We start from the raw sequence: 22474 nt of genomic DNA on the forward strand, positions 1-22474 counted from the left end.
CAATTTTTGGGGTGGGTCCCTTGCTGGGTGACCACAGTCCTGGGTTCTGAACTCCCATCCTAATACAGTTTGCGGCGACAATGCTTCAAGATGACAGATAAAACTCCGACTTGCCCCCAAAATTATATCTTGTATAGCTGTAGCATCTTGTCTTTTCGCCACGACGTATATTTGAACATTAGTAAAATGTTGAAATGGGCGTATTTATATAGCACGTTATTGCTAATTTTGCAGCAGACAGGAAGCTGTGGGCATGGGAAAGGAGAGCATTTTTTTTTTCAAGAACAGATATTAATGTTAAAAGAGTTCTCAGCCAAGCAGCTCTATTAGAAGATGATGTGTGGTTTGGGAGTCTCGCCTGCTCCCCCTCAGAGATAATATGACCGATTAGTTCATCGTCCAGAATCTCTTGGTTGCTGGAATGACCTGAAGGAGAAGACTGACCGGGTGAGGAGGGGGTGGGGAATTGATACCTTGGCCAGTTACCTGGCATCTTTTCAGATCCTTGTGGAACGTCGGTCTGCTTTATACTCCACTGGCCCATTGCAAGATGAACTGGTGGAAATGGTTTTGTTCCTCCCTCTTGCTCAACACTCCCCCACACCCCAATGCTCTGCCTCCTCACTGCAGCATTAACACAACTTCGGAATAGAGCGCCATATAAAAGCGGAATTAATGAATTCATTGATTGCTGGCATGGTCCGGGCAGAGCTTGTATAATGCGAGATGCAAAGGTGGGCAAGCCTAAGTTTGAACATCCTAAGAAAACAATCCTTTTCTGCTCTTAAATGTGTTTCTGAATTTAAAAAAAGACAGCAAAAATGAAATTCCCTTTAATGAATTTTCTTACAATCTTATCCCAAGAAATGTAATTGAATATCTGTATTCTCGCGCTCGAAATAGTCTAAAATGTTGCAGTTGGCGAAACTTTGCCAGAAGAGAGTTCTGAAGCAGACATGACATGGAGGAAATGTGCACAAATAGCAAGAGCTGAGGGGAGAAGAAACTGCAGAGAGCTATTAAAATCTCATTTTACTAATGATCTGTTCATTGTCTCCTTGTCAACAATTAATATAAATTCCATTATGGATCATTTGTTTTTGGTGAACAAAACCACACTCCTTTGAAATTGAAAATGCTAAAGGTTTACTATTGTGTTCCTCCCACATCTCTAGAAACGCCTGAAAGCCGGTGCTCTTGATACTATGAATCATGTTCATAAGTGTTGTTTGCATGGATTTACATAGAATACAATGCTGCTTGTCTTCACAGTTAATTTTCATGCTTAATCCCTCCCTTTTTTTTTTTTTGTCCCTTTTAAATCTGTAGGATTTATTGAAGTCCCTCGTAGACAGAGGCACCTGTGAGATCCTCAGCTCAGCTTCCACAGCCATGGAGTGGGACAAACCTTCTGTATGGGGATCACTCAAGGAGAAAACCAGGCCTTTGTTACAAAATCTCAACATGAAAAAGACTAAGAAGAGCACCAGTAATGTGCTAAATATACGAAAGCGACATTGTTTAGATCACCGTATGAGCATCTCTGTACCTGACATGCTTGATATGGAGTGCTCTACAGAGGAGATAAGTACTTCGTCAGAGGTCCAGGTTCAGTCCACCACCATATCCAACAGCCTTTTAACTCCAGAGATGCCACTCGACAAGAGCAGGGCTTCCCTGAGGAAATCCTGTGAAGACAAGATGTGGAGGCAAGAAGAGACTGTGCGTACAGAGATCACTGTGACTAAAGTGGCAGTCGCCTGCATCTCTGAACCAGAGGACAGAGGTGAACCCGGTGCCGATAATGTCCTGGACCTGCTGCAGAGAGAATGCTGTCTTGATGATGTATCATTGGAAACATTTGAGGTAAGAGACTTTGTTAAGAAGAGAGGACCTTGCGAATCTGGGGCACGTTGCTACTTTGTCCTGGTTGTTTTGGATTTTATTTCTAGGAATAAAAATGTGCTGAAGCCATGGCATTTTAAACTAAGGTGCATTTGAAATCTCTACTTGCGTTGACCTGGCACTTAGCCACAGATTGTAGTGGTAGACAGGTGTACAGGAAGATGCCAACAGGCATGTGACATGCCAAGACAAATGTAATAACGCTCCTCCGACTGCTGCTTTTAGGAACCTGACTCCCATCTCGGCCACACGTTGTGTAGAGTTTGTATGCCATCATGGCTGACTTCCTGACGTTTCTCATAAAATTTATTGGGGCGCTGTAAATATTGAAAGTAAATGGCCAAGAGTTCCAGACTGTTAACCAGTAAAAGGAGAGGCCAGTATTTAAGGAGAGAATTTAGAGATCTAGGTGTTTACTGTATGTACCCCATGTATTAGTGCCAAATGGCTGCGACAGTGAGGGTGTAGGAATCGTGCCACAAGCCTAGAGATGCAGGAGATTCTACAGGCAGGACAAAGAAGGATACGTAAGGTGGTCACATTTTAAGTAAAATACATAGAGTACACGGAATTTAAAAAATCAAGGTGAGAATGAAGTAGAGTGTTGTAGTCGTGGCTCAAGTTTTTAAAACTTGCTTGCACTCCTTTTTTCTTCTGTTTTCTGTTTGTTTTGCTTTTCTGCTTTCTTTGAGGGGGAAGAAGGAAGGTTACTTATGGCGATCTGTTTTTTTTTTTTTTTTAGGGGGCTTTTTATTTTTTGCTGATCTGTATTCCCCTTCCACCAATCATTTCCTCCATATTCCCTTCAGTTTCTTGCTCATGATTTCCCCCAGCCCCTGAACTGCTGTTTGCCCTTTCACTTCCACTGGGTCGCAACTGCTCCTCCTGCTGTCTTCCGTAGGGAGGTGGAGTCATTTAAAAATGAATGGCAATCTGAAACGAAACAGGCATTTTTGTTTTGCTTCGTTTCATTAGAAAATGAATGCCAAGTCCAGGGGCAGCTCAAGGCAACTTACTGCCTGAGGTGAGGGATGAGATGGTGCTCCCCCACCCCAAGGAATGGCACAAGTCAAATTATTGAGAGGGCCAAAGGGGGGTCCTCTTGGAGTCTGGTCCTCTTGGTGATTTGAAATGCTACAGAAGGGGGGATAGCAGCGGTCATATTTCCCTCCTGCTGCACCTCCCTGCTATCTATGCCAGCCATGGCTACACCTCCTGCTCTCTCCTATCTAATGGCTGAGACTCTGCTGACTGCAGCTGAGCCAGGAATAAAAAGTTCAGTCACCTGGGAGACTCAAATTTTTCCACGCCTGTTCTTTTGGGATGTGAAGCTATAGCAATTGCAAGCAATCCTGGTTTGCAGATAAGCACAAAGAAAAATGGTAGCACATGGCAAGTTAATTGTTTTACTTTTCTCAAAGATTTGGCATCCTTAGTGATGTTACATTTACAGCTCTTATGTAATCTTTGCTCAATGCTATGACCTGGAAGTAGTAGAGCTTCATTACCCTTTCACAGATTATTCACTTGCTGTTCTTGATAAAGAGTCCTTATATAGTTATTTGATTTTATGTTCCGCTTTTTGGCATTTCAAAATGGATTACATTCAGGTACCGTAGGTATCATAGGCTTATATGTGAAAACAGCAAATAGAATGCTAGGAATTATTCGGAACAGAGTGGAGAATAAAACAGAGAACATCATAATGCCTCTGTGTCGCTCCATGGTGCAGCATCGGGTGCACTTCTGGCCACTGCATCTCAAAAACGATATAGCGGAGTTGGAATAAGGGGTGGGCTCGTTAGCTCGGGGGGGGGGGGGGGGAGGGGGGATATAACTGAGACCTACAAAATCATGAGTGCAGTAGAACAGGTAAATAGTCAACAGCTATTTACCCTTTCAAATAACACTCCTTTCATCTAACAGGTAGCAGATTTAAAACTATTGGAGAAAGCATTTTTTTTTTTTATCACTCAACACACAACCAGGCTGTGGAATTTGTTGCTGAAGGATGTGGTCAAGGCACCTGGCATAGCTGAGTCTAAAACGGGCTTGGACAATTTCTTGGAAGAAAAGTCCATAAATAGATCCTAACCAGGTGGCAGAGGGATCCCCTCCACCCCCAGCACCACGACCCCCACCTCCACTTGTCATAGGGAGTGAGCAGCAAGAAACTGAATGTACTTTTTCTTTAGATTTTTATGTCAAAGATTTTTGGATGCGTTGCTGAACATTTAATAAAGAGTAAATTGAAAGAAATTGAATTGACTTTTATGGATCGGCCACTGTCGAAGACAAGATGCTGGGCTTGACAGACCTTCGGCCTGACCCGGCACGTCCTACGTTCTTATGTTTCTAAGCAGACATTCAGTATCACATGCAGAGCTCCTACGTAGCTTGAGCTTTTTCCTGTTTAAGGATGTTGAGTTTATAAGATCCACAAACATAACACGTTTATCTTCTCCCTCTCCTCTAACTGCCCCTTGGACCCTGTTCAGGCTGCTTTCCGACATTCTCATTCTGCGAAAATCCTTTATTTGTTCCTGGCTCCAAAACGTTGGTCTCTGCTCGTCAATCTTCCCTATAGTCTGCCACTTTAATATGTTTTGCCTCTGAAGTCTTGAATAGCACAATTCCTAACTACAGTGTACTTATTGCTTCTCCTTGTAATTATATTTTTGCTAACTGTAGATCTCTTATTCATTTTTATTTAACTTTACGGTCTGGTAGCTTAAGTCCTATTTTTTGGGCTCTCAGTTGAATTGAAACGTTCCACCATGTTAAGCTTCATTCATAGCTACCCTGAGGATTTTTTTTTTTTTTAGGGGGGTGGGGGATTGTTTCTATTCTCTCCTGTCACTCCCAACCAGCCCAGCCCTGCCAGTAGGTGCCACTCCTTCCCCGCTGATCAATGTGTCCAGCAATTTACACTAATTCTCGCAGTTAGCTGCGTTCTTCATCGACGCACGAGCCGAGTGATCCACCGCTGGAAAAGAGGATTTACATTTAGACAATATCCAACAAGGCATTGATCTGTGCAGTCTGGGTAACCAAGCATCGGGGTAACTTGCTTGATGCGGTGGTTACTACCCGTAACCATTAAGCCTTATGCTCACCTTTGATGCAACTCCAACATTACTCTCTGCTAGGGGTGTGCATTCGTTTTGAACTTAAATGAAAAACGCAACATTTTTTTTTTTTAACTTAAAAAAATGATGAGGCGTAAACGATCGGATTTCCAACGTATTCAACATAGCTATGTTGAATACGTTGGAAATCGCGATTGTTGATCTAAATAAAAATTTAAACCCCTCACCCTCCTTAATCCCCCCCCCAAGACTTACCAAAACTCCCCAAGCTGGCCAAAAGTTCCGTGAGGGTCCCGGGAGCGGACCCGAGGGGAATCACGTGACGTCCGCGTCACTCCGTCGTGACGCCGACGTCATGTGGTCCATCGCGGTTCCGCTCCCGGAACCCTCGTTGGGCCCAAAAGGAACTTTTGGCCAGCTTGGGGGGGCCTCCTGACTTGGGCATTTGAGTTGCTTTTATTGTGCCATACACAAGAAGAAAAAGAAGAAGGATTAGCTGCTGTTAATCTAATCAAGGTACATAAAGGATGCTTGGTTAGTTAAAGCGTTATCTCCTTTCAGCAGCTACCAGAATCTGAGCACCTCTAAACCATAATGCAGGCAGCTAGTATGTGCCTTATGTGTAAACAGGTGGTTTCAAGGAGTCTTAGCCCCAGGCAACACAACAGATCCAAAAGAACCTCCCATACTGGCAATTCAGGAGCTGTATGTGTTGAGCAATAAGGCTCATTAGGGCAAGTATCATTTTACAGTAACTGTGTGCCTCCAGTGCAAGGGTTTTGGCAGAATCTCAACAGGCCATGAGTATGCAGTTACGAGGCAATATTGCCTGCTCTTACCTGCTGCATGAAATCACAATCACATGGCAGATCTGTCTTATTGTAAGTGATGCTTATTAAATTGTCAGGACTTTTGGTAGCTGTACTGCATCTGCAGGACTGATTAAAAACTGATTTCAGTGATGGAAGAGATGGCTATTGGTTATTAAGATAATAAGGCCACAGCAGGGTTTCCCAAACCTGTCCTATGTATGTCATAGCCAGTCAGGATATCCACGATGAATAGGCATGAGAAAAATGTGCACGTATGGCAACCCCTTATATGCAAGTTTATTTCAGGCATAGTCAGTGCGGATATTCTGAAAACCCTAACCCTAACCCTAACCCTAACCCAGGGTTACTGTTTAATAAGAAGTTGAGCATTTGTGTGTGTATTGGGGGGGGAGGGGGAGGCTGTCACACTTAGTCCTGGGGCTTAGTCTAAAGTCCCAATAAACCCCAGTGTGGACTATCCATGGGGGGGAGGGAGGTAACCCTCCAGGGAGCAAGGCATAGGGTGAAAGTCTTTCGATGCGTATGATTTCTGTTCTGAAGTCCTTAACATATCAGTGCCAAATAAATCAGATGGGGCACTCGGGATGGGTTTTCTAAAAGAAAAAGGTTTACTGTGATATTTTGTCAATGGTTGTTAGCTGGCACTATGCACAGTTCCTCACCATTGCATCCGTATTCCACTTGATCTGTTCATGTGTCCCTTGGTATTTTGGGCTTAGGTAATCCTCCCCTCCGGGGTATGGGAAGTAAAGCACCCAGGGTGGCAGAGGGGCTCCTGGATTAAAAGGGTCTCCCTTTCCAGGAAGAACACCTGAGGTTCACTGCTGGCCTCCTTTCTCTCCCAGGGTGAAGACTCCTCTCTCCTATTTTCTCTTCAGGTGTCACTGTAAATTCCCAGTTCTCTTCTCCAGCGACTATTGGATTTTTCAGGTGGAAAGGTCCAAATATCAGCACAGTAGGAAAAACAACACCAAATTTTCCCTCATCCCCAAAACTGGGCAGGAAGGCTGGGCACAAAAATCTCCCTGTAAGGGGACCCCAAGTTTGCCCCTTACTCGTGTAAATGTCCCATTGTCATTGAAGGATCGGCGGTGATGTCAGAATGCAGAGAGGATGGACACTCCCCAGTGGGAGGCGTCTAAGGTTAAACAAAACTCCTCTGCCCCAGTGAGTGCAGAGGAGTCCTGAGATCAGTCTGTCGCCCGCAGTCTAAAGGCACCACCTGTTCATAGGGCGGTGCTGGAGTGGGAAAGTACCTGGAGTGGGTGCTTCTCTCACAGAGAGAGACGCTGTGCCTTCCTGTCCTGAGGATGAGTCTGGGGCCCATGATCAGAGTGCCCAGGCTTCCAAGAGTGGGAAAAAAAACCCTCTTACCATCTTGGAGGGAGTCCTGAGAGGTTGTGCGAATACAAGAAGTAGTCTAAAGGAAGAAAGGTCTCAGTCCATATTCCTCAGTTGTCCAATGAAATTAGCATGAAAGGTTGCCCTTGACGGGAGCTCAGAGAGAGAAACTGCCCAGCTGAGGCAGGTCCTGAAGAGCTGCTGATTAAAAACAGGAATCCATCAGAGATTCGTCTACTGTGAGATCTGAAAAACAACAGAATGAAAGAAGGAAAGATGAATTTAGAAACAGGTACCAGGGGAGAGCCAAGCGAGATTACCTGCCCAGGATGTGCATCATTCTGCTTATGTGAGAGCTATCCCTGTCCTGAACTGTTTAATGCATTGAGCCTTGGTGTACATTTCTGGATTTTGTTTTTTTCTGCCATCAGATACCAGTAAAGAGTAAGACTTATTTTTCAACATGGTTTAATGGAACACAGTCAACATGGATTTACCCAAGGGAAGCCTTGCCTAACAAATCTGCTTCATTTTTTTGAAGGGGTTAATAAACATGTGGATAAAGGTGAACCGGTAGATGTAGTGTATTTGGATTTTCAGAAGGCGTTTGACAAAGTCTCTCATGAGAGGTTTCTACGAAAACTAAAAAGTCATGGGATAGGAGGCGATGTCCTTTCGTGGATTACAAACTGGTTAAAAGACAGGAAACAGAGAGTAGGATTAAATGGACAATTTTCTCAGTGGAAAAGGGTAAACAGTGGAGTGCCTCAGGGATCTGTACTTGGACCAGTGCTTTTCAATATATATATAAATGATCTGGAAAGGAATACGACGAGTGAGGTTATCAAATTTGCAGATGATACAAAATTATTCAGAGTAGTTAAATCACAAGCAGATTGTGATACATTACAGGAGGACCTTGCAAGACTGGTAGATTGGGCATCCAAATGGCAGATAAAATTTAATGTGGACAAGTGCAAGGTGTTGCATATAGGGAAAAATAACCCTTGCTGTAGTTACACGATGTTAGGTTCCATATTAGGAGCTACCACCCAGGAAAAAGATCTAGGCATCATAGTGGCTAATACTTTAAAATTGTCGGCTCAGTGTGCTGCAGCAGTCAAAAAAGCAAATAGAATGTTAGGAATTATTAGGAAGGGAATGGTTAATAAAACAGAAAATGTCATAATGCCTCTATATCGCTCCATGGTGAGACCGCACCTTGAATACTGTGTACAATTCTGGTCGCCGCATCTCAAAAAAGATATAGTTGCGATGGAGAAGGTACAGAGAAGGGCAACCAAAATGATAAAGGGGATGGAACTGCTCCCCTATGAGGAAAGGCTGAAGAGGTTGGGGCTGTTCAGCTTGGAGAAGAGACGGTTGAGGGGGGATATGATAGAGGTCTTTAAGATCATGAGAAGTCTTGAACGAGTAGATGTGACTCAGTTATTTACACTTTCGAATAATAGAAGGACTAGGGGGCATTACATGAAGTTAGCAAGTAGCACATTTAAGACTAATCGGAGAAAATTATTTTTCACTCAACGCACAATAAAACTCTGGAATTTGTTGACAGAGGATGTGGTTAGTGCAGTTAGTGTAGCTGGGTTCAAAAAAGGTTTGGATAAGCTCTTGGAGAAGTCCATTAACTGCTATTAATCAAGTTGACTTAGGGAATAGCCACTGCTATTAATTTCATCAGTAGCATGGATCTTCTTAGTGTTTGGGTAATTGCCAGGTTCTTGTGGCCTGGTTTGGCCTCTGTTGGAAACAGGATGCTGGGCTTGATTGGTCTGACCCAGCATGGCAATTTCTTATGTTCTTATGTTCTTAAAAACAGTTTAGGCAGCAGTTTTGGCTGCCTGTGACTAGACTGGTGTGCAGAAGAGTCCTGAGAAGAGAGGAAAAACCCCACGGGCCTTGAAAAAGTTATTTTTTTTGCTGCCCGTATGGGAATTAACCTCTGACTTATGACCTTCCCAATGAGCCCCTATGCCTGGAGCAAGGGCTACATCAAAAGTCTCAAAATGCCGAGATAACCACATTCCAGCAACTGGGCGTAAATGGGAACCAATGGTTTCCTATCTTCCTAGACTTTGTCTGGGCAGAGGTGCTTCCCAGTTCCTACCCGCAGGAAGATTGGGGAACCAAAGAAAATCACAATCACTTAGAAGGACTCCCAAAATCACTGGGTATGAATAAACAAGGAGCTGCCTCACTTCCAATCCTACATCATCCAGGGCGTTGAGTCCAGGCTGCATAGAAAGAGGGGTGCTAAAGGAAAAGATCCTCTCACTTCAAAGAAAAAAAATCCCACAGTGCTCTCGGGTAGGCAGGACCCCACCACTGCAGCAGCCTCACGGGGGGGCGGGGGGTTGCTGTGGCAGAGTGGTACGCTCCAACTCCTACTCCAGATTAAAGTGGCGATCCCGACGAGGTCTCCAGACACCTATGCAAAATTAGCAGTGCCACACACTGGCCAAATTTTATAGCTGGAATAGTCATTTTCTACACCTCTGGCCAAATTATCCAGATCAGAGAGGTGAGAACCATGGGAAGTCAAATCTAAACCAGTTCTATGGGGTTTGCACATTTTTTCCCCCAGATCTGCTAGGGAAATTTGTTGAATTTTTACTACTAGGTTTGGGAAAAATATCAGAGTAATTTGAAAAAAAAACCTGAAGCAGATTCCCAATCTGCCAAAATCCAGTGCAGTCTTTTCAAGTCCACATTGGATTTCTTCAAACAAGATCTGACCAACCAGCTCGATAAATATACAACATTTTTTTCGGCTTCAGCAAATTGCTTTACAAATGTAGTTTGAAGAAGATTGCACATCTCTATTCCAGATTGTTCTTTTAATACTATTCTGAATAAACTTTATGTGCTAAACTTAAACTTGAGATGTTGGTTCCTCTTCGTTTCTGTTTAGAAGGCCTCGATTCTGCCAGGGTGCCATTGAGTTTAAGAGAAATGTGCTGTATAGTCGCAAATTCTATGTGAATGAACTTCTCGTTAAACAGGTATAAACTTACATACTTTGCAAGTTACAAACTGGAAGGCATCCTTGAGCTGACCTTAATAATGTTCCCCTCTTATACTCATCTCCTCCAGCGCACTTTAAGTGTGTGCATGTGCGCGTGTGTGTTCATCTCTCCGGTTTGGTGTCCCTTTTGCATTTGTCATGCCCTCAGTTCTATATCTCCTCCCCCCTCCCCAGAGTTGTCCCTTCTCATGCCAGTTTGCCTTTCTCCGCTCATTGTGCTCTTTCTTTCATGATTCTGACAACAGTGTCTCTCTAACTCCGCGTATTTGGCTCTTTCCCCTTCTCTCTCTCTCAGCTGTTTGTATCCGCCTCCTCTTACTATTCCTTTCCCTCCCTTTCCCCCAGGCAGCCTGCCTGCTCTCCTCTCGGTCCTCACTGCCTGCTCACCTCTCTCCTGGAACGTGCAAAGGAATTTTTGCTCTCCCTTCAGGCTTGCCGGCTCCCTGGCAACCAGTCTTCTGTACAACTGGTTAAGCCAAGGCGTGACTATTTCGCTATCTTTCTCACTTTGTTTATCTCAGTGACTTTTATCAGATTAGCCACAGATGTGAATCACATCACGCTTTGAGATGGTGGCAGCAAAAAAAAAATATATATATCTATATATAATTACAGTGAGTGACAATTTCCTCCCTCTAAAAATGCAACATACATAACTTTTGGTTCATTTTAGAGCTGTCAAAATGAAAACAATGCTGCTTGTCAAGCATTACACATAATTTAAACATGCAGCAGCCTCCCAGTGAAAGTTATAGATGAAAAAAACAATGTCAGAATTTAACAGAGTTTAGGGATAGGCACAGAAGATTCTCTGTTTTGAGAATCCAAAGGTAAAGCCAGAAGGGAAATGGGCAGGCTAGGTTGGGCCTTTTGTGGTATTTATCTACCATCATATTCATTCTTCTGTCAGTGTAAATTTTAATAATTGAAACTGCTTTTCTTGTTTGTTGACCCCTTAAAAAAAAAAACTTCATTACAGATTCAGAGTGGTCCCGTATATATTTTGCTGACCATTCCGTATGAGATAATTTCATCTTATTTCTCTGTTTCTGAACCAGCTCATCAGGAGTCTACTCAGTATAAGACTTCTTTGCCACCCCCCTGACCCAGGAGATGGTATCTTCCAGTGCACCACTGCTGGGAGGCCTGACGTGCTTCACTCTAGTAGGGGGAGTGTTCTAGGATTTCAGAGGTTTGCAGCGACATCTTCCCCTGGAGAGCTGAAAGGGTCACCAGGAGTAAGGATATGTGAGGAACTGGGAGGGTGGGCCTTCAGAGAGCCTTGAATCCCCCACCACCCCATAATCCCATTGGGATTGTAAGTAGGAGGCATCTAGATATCTGAACCTTGGTCTACCTGAGGTGCCAGTGTCCATGCAACTGTGGAAGCAGCCCCAGTGCTTTGGCATGGTGCCCAGCTTCTGGATCTATCCACAAGCTGGGCACAAATGGGGTCTTGTTTGCCCTAAATTAAAGGGGTTCCCCTATAACCTTGAAGGCTCAAGTCAGAACTCTTGACAAAAAAGGCCGATGTCTTAATTCTGAAGAGTTGGGAGAGAGAAGACATCTATTCAGTGAGAACGGTGAGAATAGGGACTGTTCAGAGGGCAATTTTTGATGTCATTTACCCAAGTAAATAGGCTTGACTGAAAATTGCCTTCCTCAAATGTGGCCAAAAGTGTGTGCGTACTTTTATTCACACTAAAGGGGAGTCCTTAAGGAAGGAAAATAGCACAAGTGCATGACATTTTCAAAAGTAGACACGTGGGGCTGCATTAAGACATGCTGAGGCCCTAAACTATGTCAAGTTTGAGGCTCCATAGTATTACCAAAAAAAAATAAATAAATGCAAAACTTGAAATTTAGCCCATTGTTTTGCATCATATTCCGAGACCCTAAACAAAAGCTTAGGTAGGTTGTACCTAAATCTGGTGCACTATATCTGTGGCCTGCACAAAAAAACCTGGTGCAAGCCACACAGCCAATTTTAATGCACCCATTCTATGTGCATTTTAATAGGGAATGTAGCCACGGTGTTTGCCTTTGAAGATGTGTGTCCAAATTGGTAACTCTGTGGGCTATTTGAAAAAATTGCCTCTGGGCTTTATTTTCTTTCTGTTGGAAATACCTGCACCCGTTCTGCCTCCGCAATCCATATAAACCACCGGGAATGCTTGCTTGCTGTGTACAGAACCTCTGTGCTCCCAGTCATTGAAGGTCCAGTCCAACATCGACAAAACCTCTTCAATAGGCCTCTTCCTCTCCTGTGACTGGAAGAGGGTGTATCTAAACCAGTTCTTTGAAAGTGCTGCATTGTCCTCTAGAAATCTCCCTGGCCTGGAAAAACAAGTTGTCTTGAGCTCTCGGTGACTTGTGAACCTTGGTCTATTTGACCCATTCTTGAAGGAGATTGGAAGGCAGTCTCTGAAAGGATGACATTTTGTAGAGGCCCTAAAATATATATTTTAAATGCAGAGTCACTTTGAATGAAAAAACTGACATCTTTTAAGTCCGTATTTATTTTGTTCATGTTGAATCATGATAGTGTTTCACAACATGTAAGGGAATGCCAGGTTCTTTGGTTCAGGAATCTTTACGTGGTTGATGCCAACATTAATGAACCTGCTTTGACATGACTGAAAATCCCAATCCAATTGTTTTGAAAACATATTCTGTAGGTGCAAACTAACAATCTCCAAAGTTAGACATTTTTTTTTTTTAAGTTTATTACACAGTAATAGCCATTCACTTGTGATAATATTACCCAGGTCAAACCTGTTCTGTTAATTAGGAGTACAAAGAGAGATTCCTTACTATTGCTCCCACACGGTGCTGGAGAGAGCCCCAGGAAAGCGGGGTGTCAAGGCATCAATCCTGAGGCCATGGTTTGGCTGGCCAAGGACAGTATTGGGCGTATTCTGCACGAGCTGGGGAAGAATAAAGGATGGTGAGAGAAAGCCGGAAAGGAAGATTAACAAGATTAGAAAACAATTCAGAGCTGCTCTGATAAAATGACTGCATATTAAAAGCTTGCAACTCCTAAGATGATAATTCTAATACTAGTCAACTGGATATTTACTGGATATTTGAAAGTATAGTTTTAGACTATTAAAACTTGTCTTAAGGACCTTGTAGAAGAAAAATATTGTGGAATAAAATCCTAACAAAAGTATTTAGCCCTTTGTCTTAAAGCTCCATTTAAAGCTGAGTGAATGACCTGCCATGCGGTGTTGCTGTGAAATTTCCTTAAATACAAGGCACAGGGCCTGTGCGAGCATTAGGCGGGACTAGGCAGCCACTTAGGGCACTGGAAGTGAGCAGTGCGCCATAGGTGGACACGAGGGCGCCATTTTTGAAATGCGTGACGGAGGCTGGAGCCACAAGTGAGGTATGAGAGAGGTCACGACGTGCCACAGGAGGTTTGTCGAGCGGGAGTGAGAGAACGAACACCATGTGACTCTGTGATGTCACGGCCTAGGGCAGCTGCTGCAGACCCTTGCACCGGTGCTGACAAGGCATGTAAACTCTGTAAATCTCTGTCTTCTTCAAGGCTTCCAAGTACTTCTGCTGTTTCATATGAGGTTTAATGTGGTCTTATGATGGGTAATTATCAAAAGCACGTGTTGGCAGGTAAGAGAGTGTTTTACTGGCAGAAATGGGTGCTTTTTAAAATTGCCTGCCCAGTATATGGGTAAACATATGCACGTATGCCCTGTTCACACGCATGTTTTGCCGCACTGGGTGGAAGCCTTTGCATGGGTGGAGATGAGGAGGGATTTGCACTTTACATTTTCAAAATGTGTGTAAGTGTCCTGAAAAATTTCTGCAAATGTTTTAAAAGGCATAATGGATTTGATGGGGTAATTGTCAGAGTCGACTTATGTACACGAGTCTTCTTTGAAAATTGAGACTTGTGAATGTATTTTCCAACTAAAATATGCACGATGTTACTAAATTATCCCTTAAGAGGGAATAAAATAGTGCACCAAACATGAGTTATATGCAACCTCTCTCTTTTGACAGGATAATCAGAGCGAAAGCACAGACCTCGAATGTTCAATGACGTCCCAGCAGTTCGAAGATCAAATTGTGAGTAGCACAACAAGGATTAATTGCATCAGTAGCATGGGATCTTCTAGGTGTTTGGGTACTTGCCAGGTTCTTGTGGCCTGGTTTGGCCTCTGTTGGAAACAGGATGCTGGGCTTGATGGACCCTTGGTCTGACCCAGCATGGCAACATCTTATGTTCTTATGTTCTTATGACTTTGACATTTTGAACACTAGAACATAAGCAAACTTTTTGAGAATTGTCTGATCGACTGTGTCTTCAATTTAGGCCTTGGTTTTCGCTCTACTCAACCGTGCTGAATTTGATTTTCAAGCAGCAGGCCAAAATTTCCCACACCCTCCACCCACCCAATATTTTGGCTTCCTTTGCCTATGGGATCAAAGAGACAATGCCAACTCCTGATAGGACAGGAAATTACCCTTTTTATACAGTGGCAATAATGGCTGTCTGTACACTGAAATCACTTAAATATACAAGTGGCAAGAAACACACAAGTATCATGTATACAGATACAGAAGCAGCAAAATAATAGTGGAGACACTGAGTGGTATACTAGATGGTGATAAACCAATTAAAGATGGTATAACGCTAAAAGTTCCTTGTCAAGGGTGTATGAATCAATCAATTAATGAAGAGAAATTTCAAGCATTTCCACCTTTTATTCACAGAGTACAGGAAAAAGTTCAGTCCCCCGACACGGATTGTTTTTCGCCACACTGTGACAGTGATCTATTTAATATCTCACTTTCATGTCAGTGCTTCAGGTGGCTCTTCCGTGTAGGATCAGGCATGCCCCCCTCCTGAACGCTTGAGTACAGTGAATTGCCTTTTCTAGACGGCCATTCGCATCCTGATTGAACCCACTCATGTTCTTGGACCACCATCTATGAAATATTGCCACAAGATTTTGTTATGAATTACATCTTGCATTTCCTTCATGCATGCATGGATCCGACTACACAGTAACCCATTGGGACAAATTACCACTAGGCAGTTGTGTTTTTGGGCCTTTGTCCCTCCCAGTGTAGCCTATGTGGGAAAACACGGTCTGTGTCGGAGGACCAAAATTTTTCCTGTACTCTGTGAATAAAAGATGGAAATGCTTGTCATTTCTCTTCATTAATTGATTGATTCATGCACCCTTCACAAGGATCCAATAACTTTTAGTGCTATATCATCTTTAATTGGTTCGTACAGATTCAGACGACCCTTAAAAACAGCCAACCCAAAGTATATAATGCAGGTTAAGCGAGTGCAGCTACTGAATAAGCCCACACTTTCATCCTCTTTCTTTAGCACAGGTGGCTAGAGGAAGAATGGCCACTAAGATGCTGTGGAGTGTGGGGTGGCTCCATTCCTGTGCTCCTTCAGCTTGCCATTAAAACCACAATGAAATCAGGGGGTGGGTGGTGGGAGAGAATGATGTGAAGGGGGAACGTGGAGAAGGGAGGTTGAAAGTTATCAAAAGTCAGTCTGGGAGAGGAGTAGGAATTTTCTGTCCTAGGCCCAGGCTTGTTCTTGCAGTAGCTTGGAATGGTAGTGACTGGATTTCTTCTCTGCAGGATGGAGGAACGGATTCCTTGAGCAACTTGCCCAGCCTTACGTCTTATCTCCTGGCAATACACTTGAAAGAAGGGCGGAATCTTGTGATACGAGATCGTTCTGGTAATATATTTACTAAAACATAGAAATGTGATGGCAGAAAAAAGATTGTATGACCTAGCTAGTCTCCCCCTGCCCAACTAATTTAGCTTTACAATTCCCATCACTCCTTCAGAGGTCTCCTGCATTTATCCCATGCTTTTTACAATTTAGATACTGTTTTTGTCTCTTCCATCCCCACTGGAAGACCGTTCCATGTATGCACTATCACCTTTATAAAGAAATATTTCCTAAAATTACTCCTGAGTCTAACCTCTTTCACGAACAGTACAGTACATCTTAGTGAAGATTTGACATCATTTGGAGTGAGGAAAGTCTCACAAAGATGAAATTTTGTACTATGTTCTCTCACCCTAGCTTGATGGTACCCTGATAGAGTCCATCAATCTAGGGCAAGAGAATATAGTAGACATTTCATCTTTGTGAGACTTTCCTCACTCCAAATGATGTCAAATATTCACTAAGATGTACTGTACTGTTCATATGTCTCATTCTACATGCGAAACTGGCCCCTAAACCACCACTAACACCTTACCTCGACCTATAGGGGATCTCCTATAGAATTATAAATACTTAACTACTATGAGGGCCTGTTGATGAATGATGGGGCTGGATTGTAAATTCTCTTGTTATAGGGAAATATCAAGACTATACCTGAATGTAGCTCAGTTGCTAATGAAAAAGGGTGAGCTGAGTCTAATCAAAGAAATAAATAAAGGAAATGATAATGATGAGACTGCATCTAGAATATTGTGTCTAGTTCTGGGAGCCATATCTCCAAAATGATATTGCTGAGTTGAAGGTGAACCTGACAGAGATTATTAAAATAGTGCAGGACCTGGCCAAAAGCCATATGAGATGAGACTTAAGAACCTAGAGGAGAGACAGCAGATATAGCATAAATACATTCAAATACCTTTTTTCAGAGAGAGAATGAGCTAGAACAAGAGGTTATGGTTTGAAGCTCCAGGAGGACAGACTCAGAAACAAAATCAGAAAATATTTCTTTACTGAAAGCATGGTAGATGCAAGGAATGAACTCCTAGCAAGGTGGTGGAGATAAAAACAGGAATAGATTTTTAACAAAAAAGCATGGAATAAACAGAGAAGACCCCTAGTGGCAAAGAAGTCTGGAGAAAGCAAAATATCAGTTGTGTTCTGTGGTGTTGCAGCTGGGAGAGGTATGGACACACCGTATGGCCTAATGGTTCTTATCTGCTGTCGTAGATCATGACTGGGAATTTGCAGTATTGCAGACAACCCACCCTTTACTCCTTCAATAGCAAAGGCAAGGAGAAATGTGATATGGTCAAATCGAAGGAAGGATAAAGGAAGCATGACCTACTGATATTGGAGGCCACTGGGTATCAGGGTTGATTCCGGAAGGCTACAACTTCCCAGAAAACTACCGGATTGTTGGTGGCAGGTTGGTGGTGGCTGGAGATCTTTCGACAAGTCCACAGGGAGCCAGAAGGCTTTGGATGTTCAACCAAAAGCCTCACTAGTTTTGGTAGCTGTCTAGATTAAGACATGCTGCAGGGGGAGGGCCTGCTGGGTGTTGAATTAAGTGTGGTAGCTTGCATGGTCCTCTGTCCAAGATGGTAGAAAACCAGCGAGGAGGTAATCGAAAACTACTTGCTTGTACAGGCTGGCGGCTGGGATATATGCTTGCAGCAGAGACAGCAATAATGGCAGATGGATGGGCCAATGGGTGTGTTCGACAGTCATCTACTATGTTATAGGTCAATAAATGTGAATGTACAAGGCAATAACTGCAGGCATGTTCTTATCTACCTTTCCTCACACACAGTAGAATCAATCCAGAGTGTTTGTTGTGTAAAAGAGCCTATGATTACTTGGGGTCCCCTTCTTCAGGTGATTGGTACATGTAAGTAATCTGCCCTCTTCTCGCCATTCACTTGCACGGGTTCATGGCGGTGCTTAAATGTCAACCTTGCGGCATTCTGTAGTAAGCTTGAGATGCATGATTTAGCATCTGGATACCCAAAAACCTTCTGGGTCCAAGCCTGCGACGAGAATTTGAGGCATACAAGTTTTAACAGCTATGGAGCCCAACAGTCAGAGGTGTTTTTAGCGCTTTTAAACTGCAGTTTCCTGTGATGAAAAGTCGGTGCGTAATTTGCCTATAAACTTTACAAGTTTAGTAATTAAGGTTTTGCTTACTACTGGCTACTAGGGATGTGAATCGTTTTTTGACGATTTAAAATATCGTCCGATATATTTTAAATCGTCAAAAATCGTTAGGGCCACGATACAATACCAATTCCCCCGATTTATCGTTAAAAAATCGTAAATCGGGGGAAGGGGGAGGGCAGGAAAACCGGCACACTAAAACCCCCTAAAACCCACCCCCGACCCTTTAAATTAAATCCCCCACCCTCCCGAACCCCCCCCAAATGCTTTAAATTACCTGGGGATCCAGCGGTGGTCCAGAACGGCGGTGGTCCGGAACGGCCCCCTCAATTGAATCCTGTTGTCTTCAGCCGGCGCCATTTTCCAAAATGGCGGCGGCCATAGACGAAAATGATTCGACGCAGGAGGTCGTTCCGGACCCCCGCTGGACTTTTGGCAAGTCTTATGGGGGTCAGGAGGCCCCCCCAAGCTGGCCAAAAGTTCCTGGGAGTCCAGCGGGGTTCCGGGAGCGATTTCTTGCCGCGAATCGTTTTCCGTACGGAAAATGGCGCCGGCAGGAGATCGACTGCAGGAGGTCGTTCAGTGGCGGTCCGGAACCCCCGCTGAATGACCTCCTGCAGTCGATCTCCTGCCGGCGCCATTTTCCGTACGGAAAACGATTCGCGGCAAGAAATCGCTCCCGGAACCCCGCTGGACTCCCAGGAACTTTTGGCCAGCTTGGGGGGGCCTCCTGACCCCCACAAGACTTGCCAAAAGTCCAGCGGGGGTCCGGAACGACCTCCTGCGTCGAATCGTTTTCGTCTATGGCCGCCGCCATTTTGCGGCGGCCATTTTGGAAAATGGCGCCGGCTGAAGACAACAGGATTCAATTGAGGGGGCCGTTCCGGACCGCCGCCGTTCTGGACCACCGCTGGATCCCCAGGTAATTTAAAGCATTTGGGGGGGTTCGGGAGGGTGGGGGATTTAATTTAAAGGGTCGGGGGTGGGTTTTAGGGGGTTTTAGTGTGCCGGCTCACGATTTTAACGATTTTCACGATAGTTTACACACCCAAACGGCAACAATACGATTCCCTCCCCCTCCCAGCCGAAATCGATCGTTAAGACGATCGAGGACACGATTCACATCTCTACTGGCTACCCTGTGGAGGAAAGGGCGTTGCATTTCCTGATTCAGAGCCCAAAATGTGATCCCGTTAGTGCCTTCAGCCAGCAACATACCAGCCTTGTCTGGACTAGTGACTGACTCTTTCTCTCTACCTAATTCTCTGTGCTTTAAGGTTCATATTTCCAGTGAGCATCCTTGAAGCCCAGATCAGCCCTGCTTTGTATCCCCGCGGCCCGGGTAAGCGGGGAGGGTGTTTGCTTCTAGGCTCCTAGAAAGCAGGGTAAGGTAACCCGTTAACTGTCCAACACCTTAAATAAACGTGGGGAGACCACCTTACCCGCGACAGCATGGGCCGATTGTAAGCAGCCCCTTCTTATAAAATCACCTTTCTCCACGCGTAAACCTCTATTGATTTATTAAAAATGTATGGACCTGAGCAGTTAGGGCAACACAAACAGTAGATGCCAAGGAATGTCCGTTGATATTCTTTATTAGGAGACGTGTTAATCCAATACAAAGACGGCTTTTTTAGATCGCCTACCTCCTTGTTTTATGGACCTGAGCAGTTTACATGAAAACATGCATAACTGATTCATAAAAGTGAAACACAAAGACCGCACCAATTCTTTGCTACCATCTCCATATTTTTTTTTTTAAATAATGCAATTGAAGCTTGAAATGCAGACTAGCGTTACTTCTTGAGCTGAATCAGCAGGCACAGGCACCAGCATTTCGTTACGAATCTGCGTCAGGGGCATATTTTACTCAGCTGAGACCAGCGGCCTTTGCAGGTAGGTCTAACACCTCCGTGAGGATGAAATATCGCCTCCTAGTTTGAACTGAGTGAACGTGCCCCTGATGAGTGTCTGCCTTTCCCTCCCTGGGGATTTGGTGTTAGCACCTTTGGGAGGGGAGGGTGGGGTTGGAGGTACTTGGGATTAGCACAGTGGGGGATGGAGCGTAGGTCACGGTATGGGGGGTTCTTTCTTTCACTATCAGGTGGATGGGAGGGGAGATCAGAGGTGGGGGGAGGGAAATTCTTTTAATCATAGTTCGGAGGGGTGAGGGAAGGGAGGTCAAGGAAGTGGCTTCTGCCCAGGAGTAAACTCGTAGGAAACCAGACTGGCACACTAGCAGTTCATTACTAAGCCTCCTAAAAAAGGTTTTCAGTGTAGTTTTTAGTTTTACTATGTGGTCTGTTGTACAGAGTACATCAATGACCAGTGATACTTGTTTTGCATATGCTTGATAACATTTAATGAGCTGGCATATTGGCAGAACAACACGCTGTTAAAATATGTTGAGGGTCTTTGTATATAGCTCATTAATGGGTGTTAATTACTAAAAAAAATGTAACTATGAATTAAAGCGAATGATTTGGCTAGGCTGGGTCTCTGTGGAACAATGGCTGTCAGGGAGTCAGCTCCCACACGGGGATAGAGGCTGGTGGAGTTAGGCCTCGGGGCTGGAAGGCAGAGAGTGCTAGGGTTGGCCTGAGGAGGTAAAGGGGGTGACTGCTGGGTTTAGGCCTATGGTGGGGTGAGGAGAGGAGGGGATGGGGATGGGGAGAATGCTTGGGTCTGGCTTGAGAGAATTTGGGAATGTGCTGAAATTCAGCCTGGGTTAGGGGTGGTGGGGAAAGAGTAAATGCATCTGCACCAAACTCAAGGTGACCTGTGCTCAAAAGTTCCCAGGTATGTGTAGATATCCAATTGTGATTGGGTGATACGTCTGGCTCGATTATCTCAAGATGTCGTATATCAATTAAGTTCCTACTCTTTCTAGATCTATAAACATAAGAATATAAGAATTGCAATACTGGGTCAGATTGAGAGTCCATCAAACCCAGTTTCCAATGTTGGCCAAGCCAGGCTGCAGGCAAGATCCCAAATAGGGATGTGAATCGTTTTCCATATCGTCTTAACGATAGAAATCGTGTGGCAGGGCAAAAAATCGTCTTAGGCACGATTTTTTAGTTAAAAAATCGTTAAAAATCGTTTTTTCCGATTAGTGCGCACTAACTCGAGTTAGTGCGCACTAACGGGAGTTAGTGCGCACTAACTGAAAATGATACAATTTGACACTTTTCAGGTCAGTTAAGGTCAGTTTAGGAATGAATATGTATTCCTATTGGCTGCCCTCTTATTTATTCATGTTACCAAGTTTCCTACTGACAGTATATGGGGGATGGGAAATGGAAACAGTTGGTAGCTTGACAAAACAAGTAATGTGATCAGTCAATGTGACTAGAACTTGTGCCCTAACCCTGATACCAGGGGTATTGTGATCTTCCTGCACACAGTGCCCTATCCCTATTAATACCAGGAGTGTTGTGATCTTCCTGCACACAGTGCCCTATCCCTAATACCAGGGGTGTTGTGATCTTCCTGCACACAGTGCCCTATTCCTGATACTGGGGGTGTTGTGATCTTCCTGCACACAGTGCCCTATTCCTGATACCGGGGGTGTTGTGATCTTCTTGCACACATCCCGATATCAGGGATAGGGCACTGCATGCAGGAAGATCACAACACTCCTGGTATTAATAGGGATAGGGCACTGCATGCAGGAAGATCACAACACTCCTGGTATTAATAGGGATAGGGCACTGCATGCAGGAAGATCACAACACCCCTGGTATCAGGGATAGGGCACTGTGTGCAGGAAGATCACAATACCCCGGAGGAGTGAGGGTCAGGCAGCTCCCCCCTGTCTGTGAAGCCAGCCTCTCACTAGTAATGCAGGGAGGGAGCTGTCTCAGACTTCACCATCCTCCCCCCCCCCCCCCCCTCACCCACACACCATTCACTAGCTGGGACATGGGGGAAGTCAGGAGTGAGGGTCAGGCAGCTCCCCCCTGTCTGTGAAGCCAGCCTCTCACTAGTAATGCAGGGAGGGAGCTGTCTCAGACTTCACCATCCACCCCCCCCCCTCACCCACACACCATTCACTAGCTGGGACATGGGGGAAGTCAGGAGTGAGGGACAGGCAGCTCCCCCCTGTCTGTGAAGCCAGCCTCTCACTAGTAATGCAGGGAGGGAGCTGTCTCAGACTTCACCATCCTCCCCCCCCCCTCACCCACACACCATTCACTAGCTGGGACATGGGGGAAGTCAGGAGTGAGGGTCAGGCAGCTCCCCCCTGTCTGTGAAGCCAGCCTCTCACTAGTAATGCAGGGAGGGAGCTGTCTCAGACTTCACCATCCTCCCCCCCCCCCTCACCCACACACCATTCACTAGCTGGGACATGGGGGAAGTCAGGAGTGAG

The 22474-nt window shown here is 44.6% G+C and overlaps 1 protein-coding gene across 1 annotated transcript in view; it reads left to right on the plus strand.

Annotated features, from left to right (window-relative positions):
• The window catches only part of MCTP2 (multiple C2 and transmembrane domain containing 2), a 181770-nt gene that overhangs the window by 29071 nt on the left and 130225 nt on the right, over positions 1-22474 (plus strand). Inside the window, exons 2-4 of the mRNA XM_029575252.1 lie at positions 1330-1866; positions 14241-14306; positions 15849-15951. Of these exons, the coding sequence (XP_029431112.1) occupies positions 1393-1866; positions 14241-14306; positions 15849-15951 (643 nt within the window). The 5' untranslated portion in view covers positions 1330-1392. The remainder of the gene's footprint in view (positions 1-1329; positions 1867-14240; positions 14307-15848; positions 15952-22474) is intronic.

Source organism: Rhinatrema bivittatum, chromosome 13 (assembly GCF_901001135.1).
Source record: "Rhinatrema bivittatum chromosome 13, aRhiBiv1.1, whole genome shotgun sequence".
Lineage (NCBI taxonomy): Eukaryota > Metazoa > Chordata > Amphibia > Gymnophiona > Rhinatrematidae > Rhinatrema > Rhinatrema bivittatum.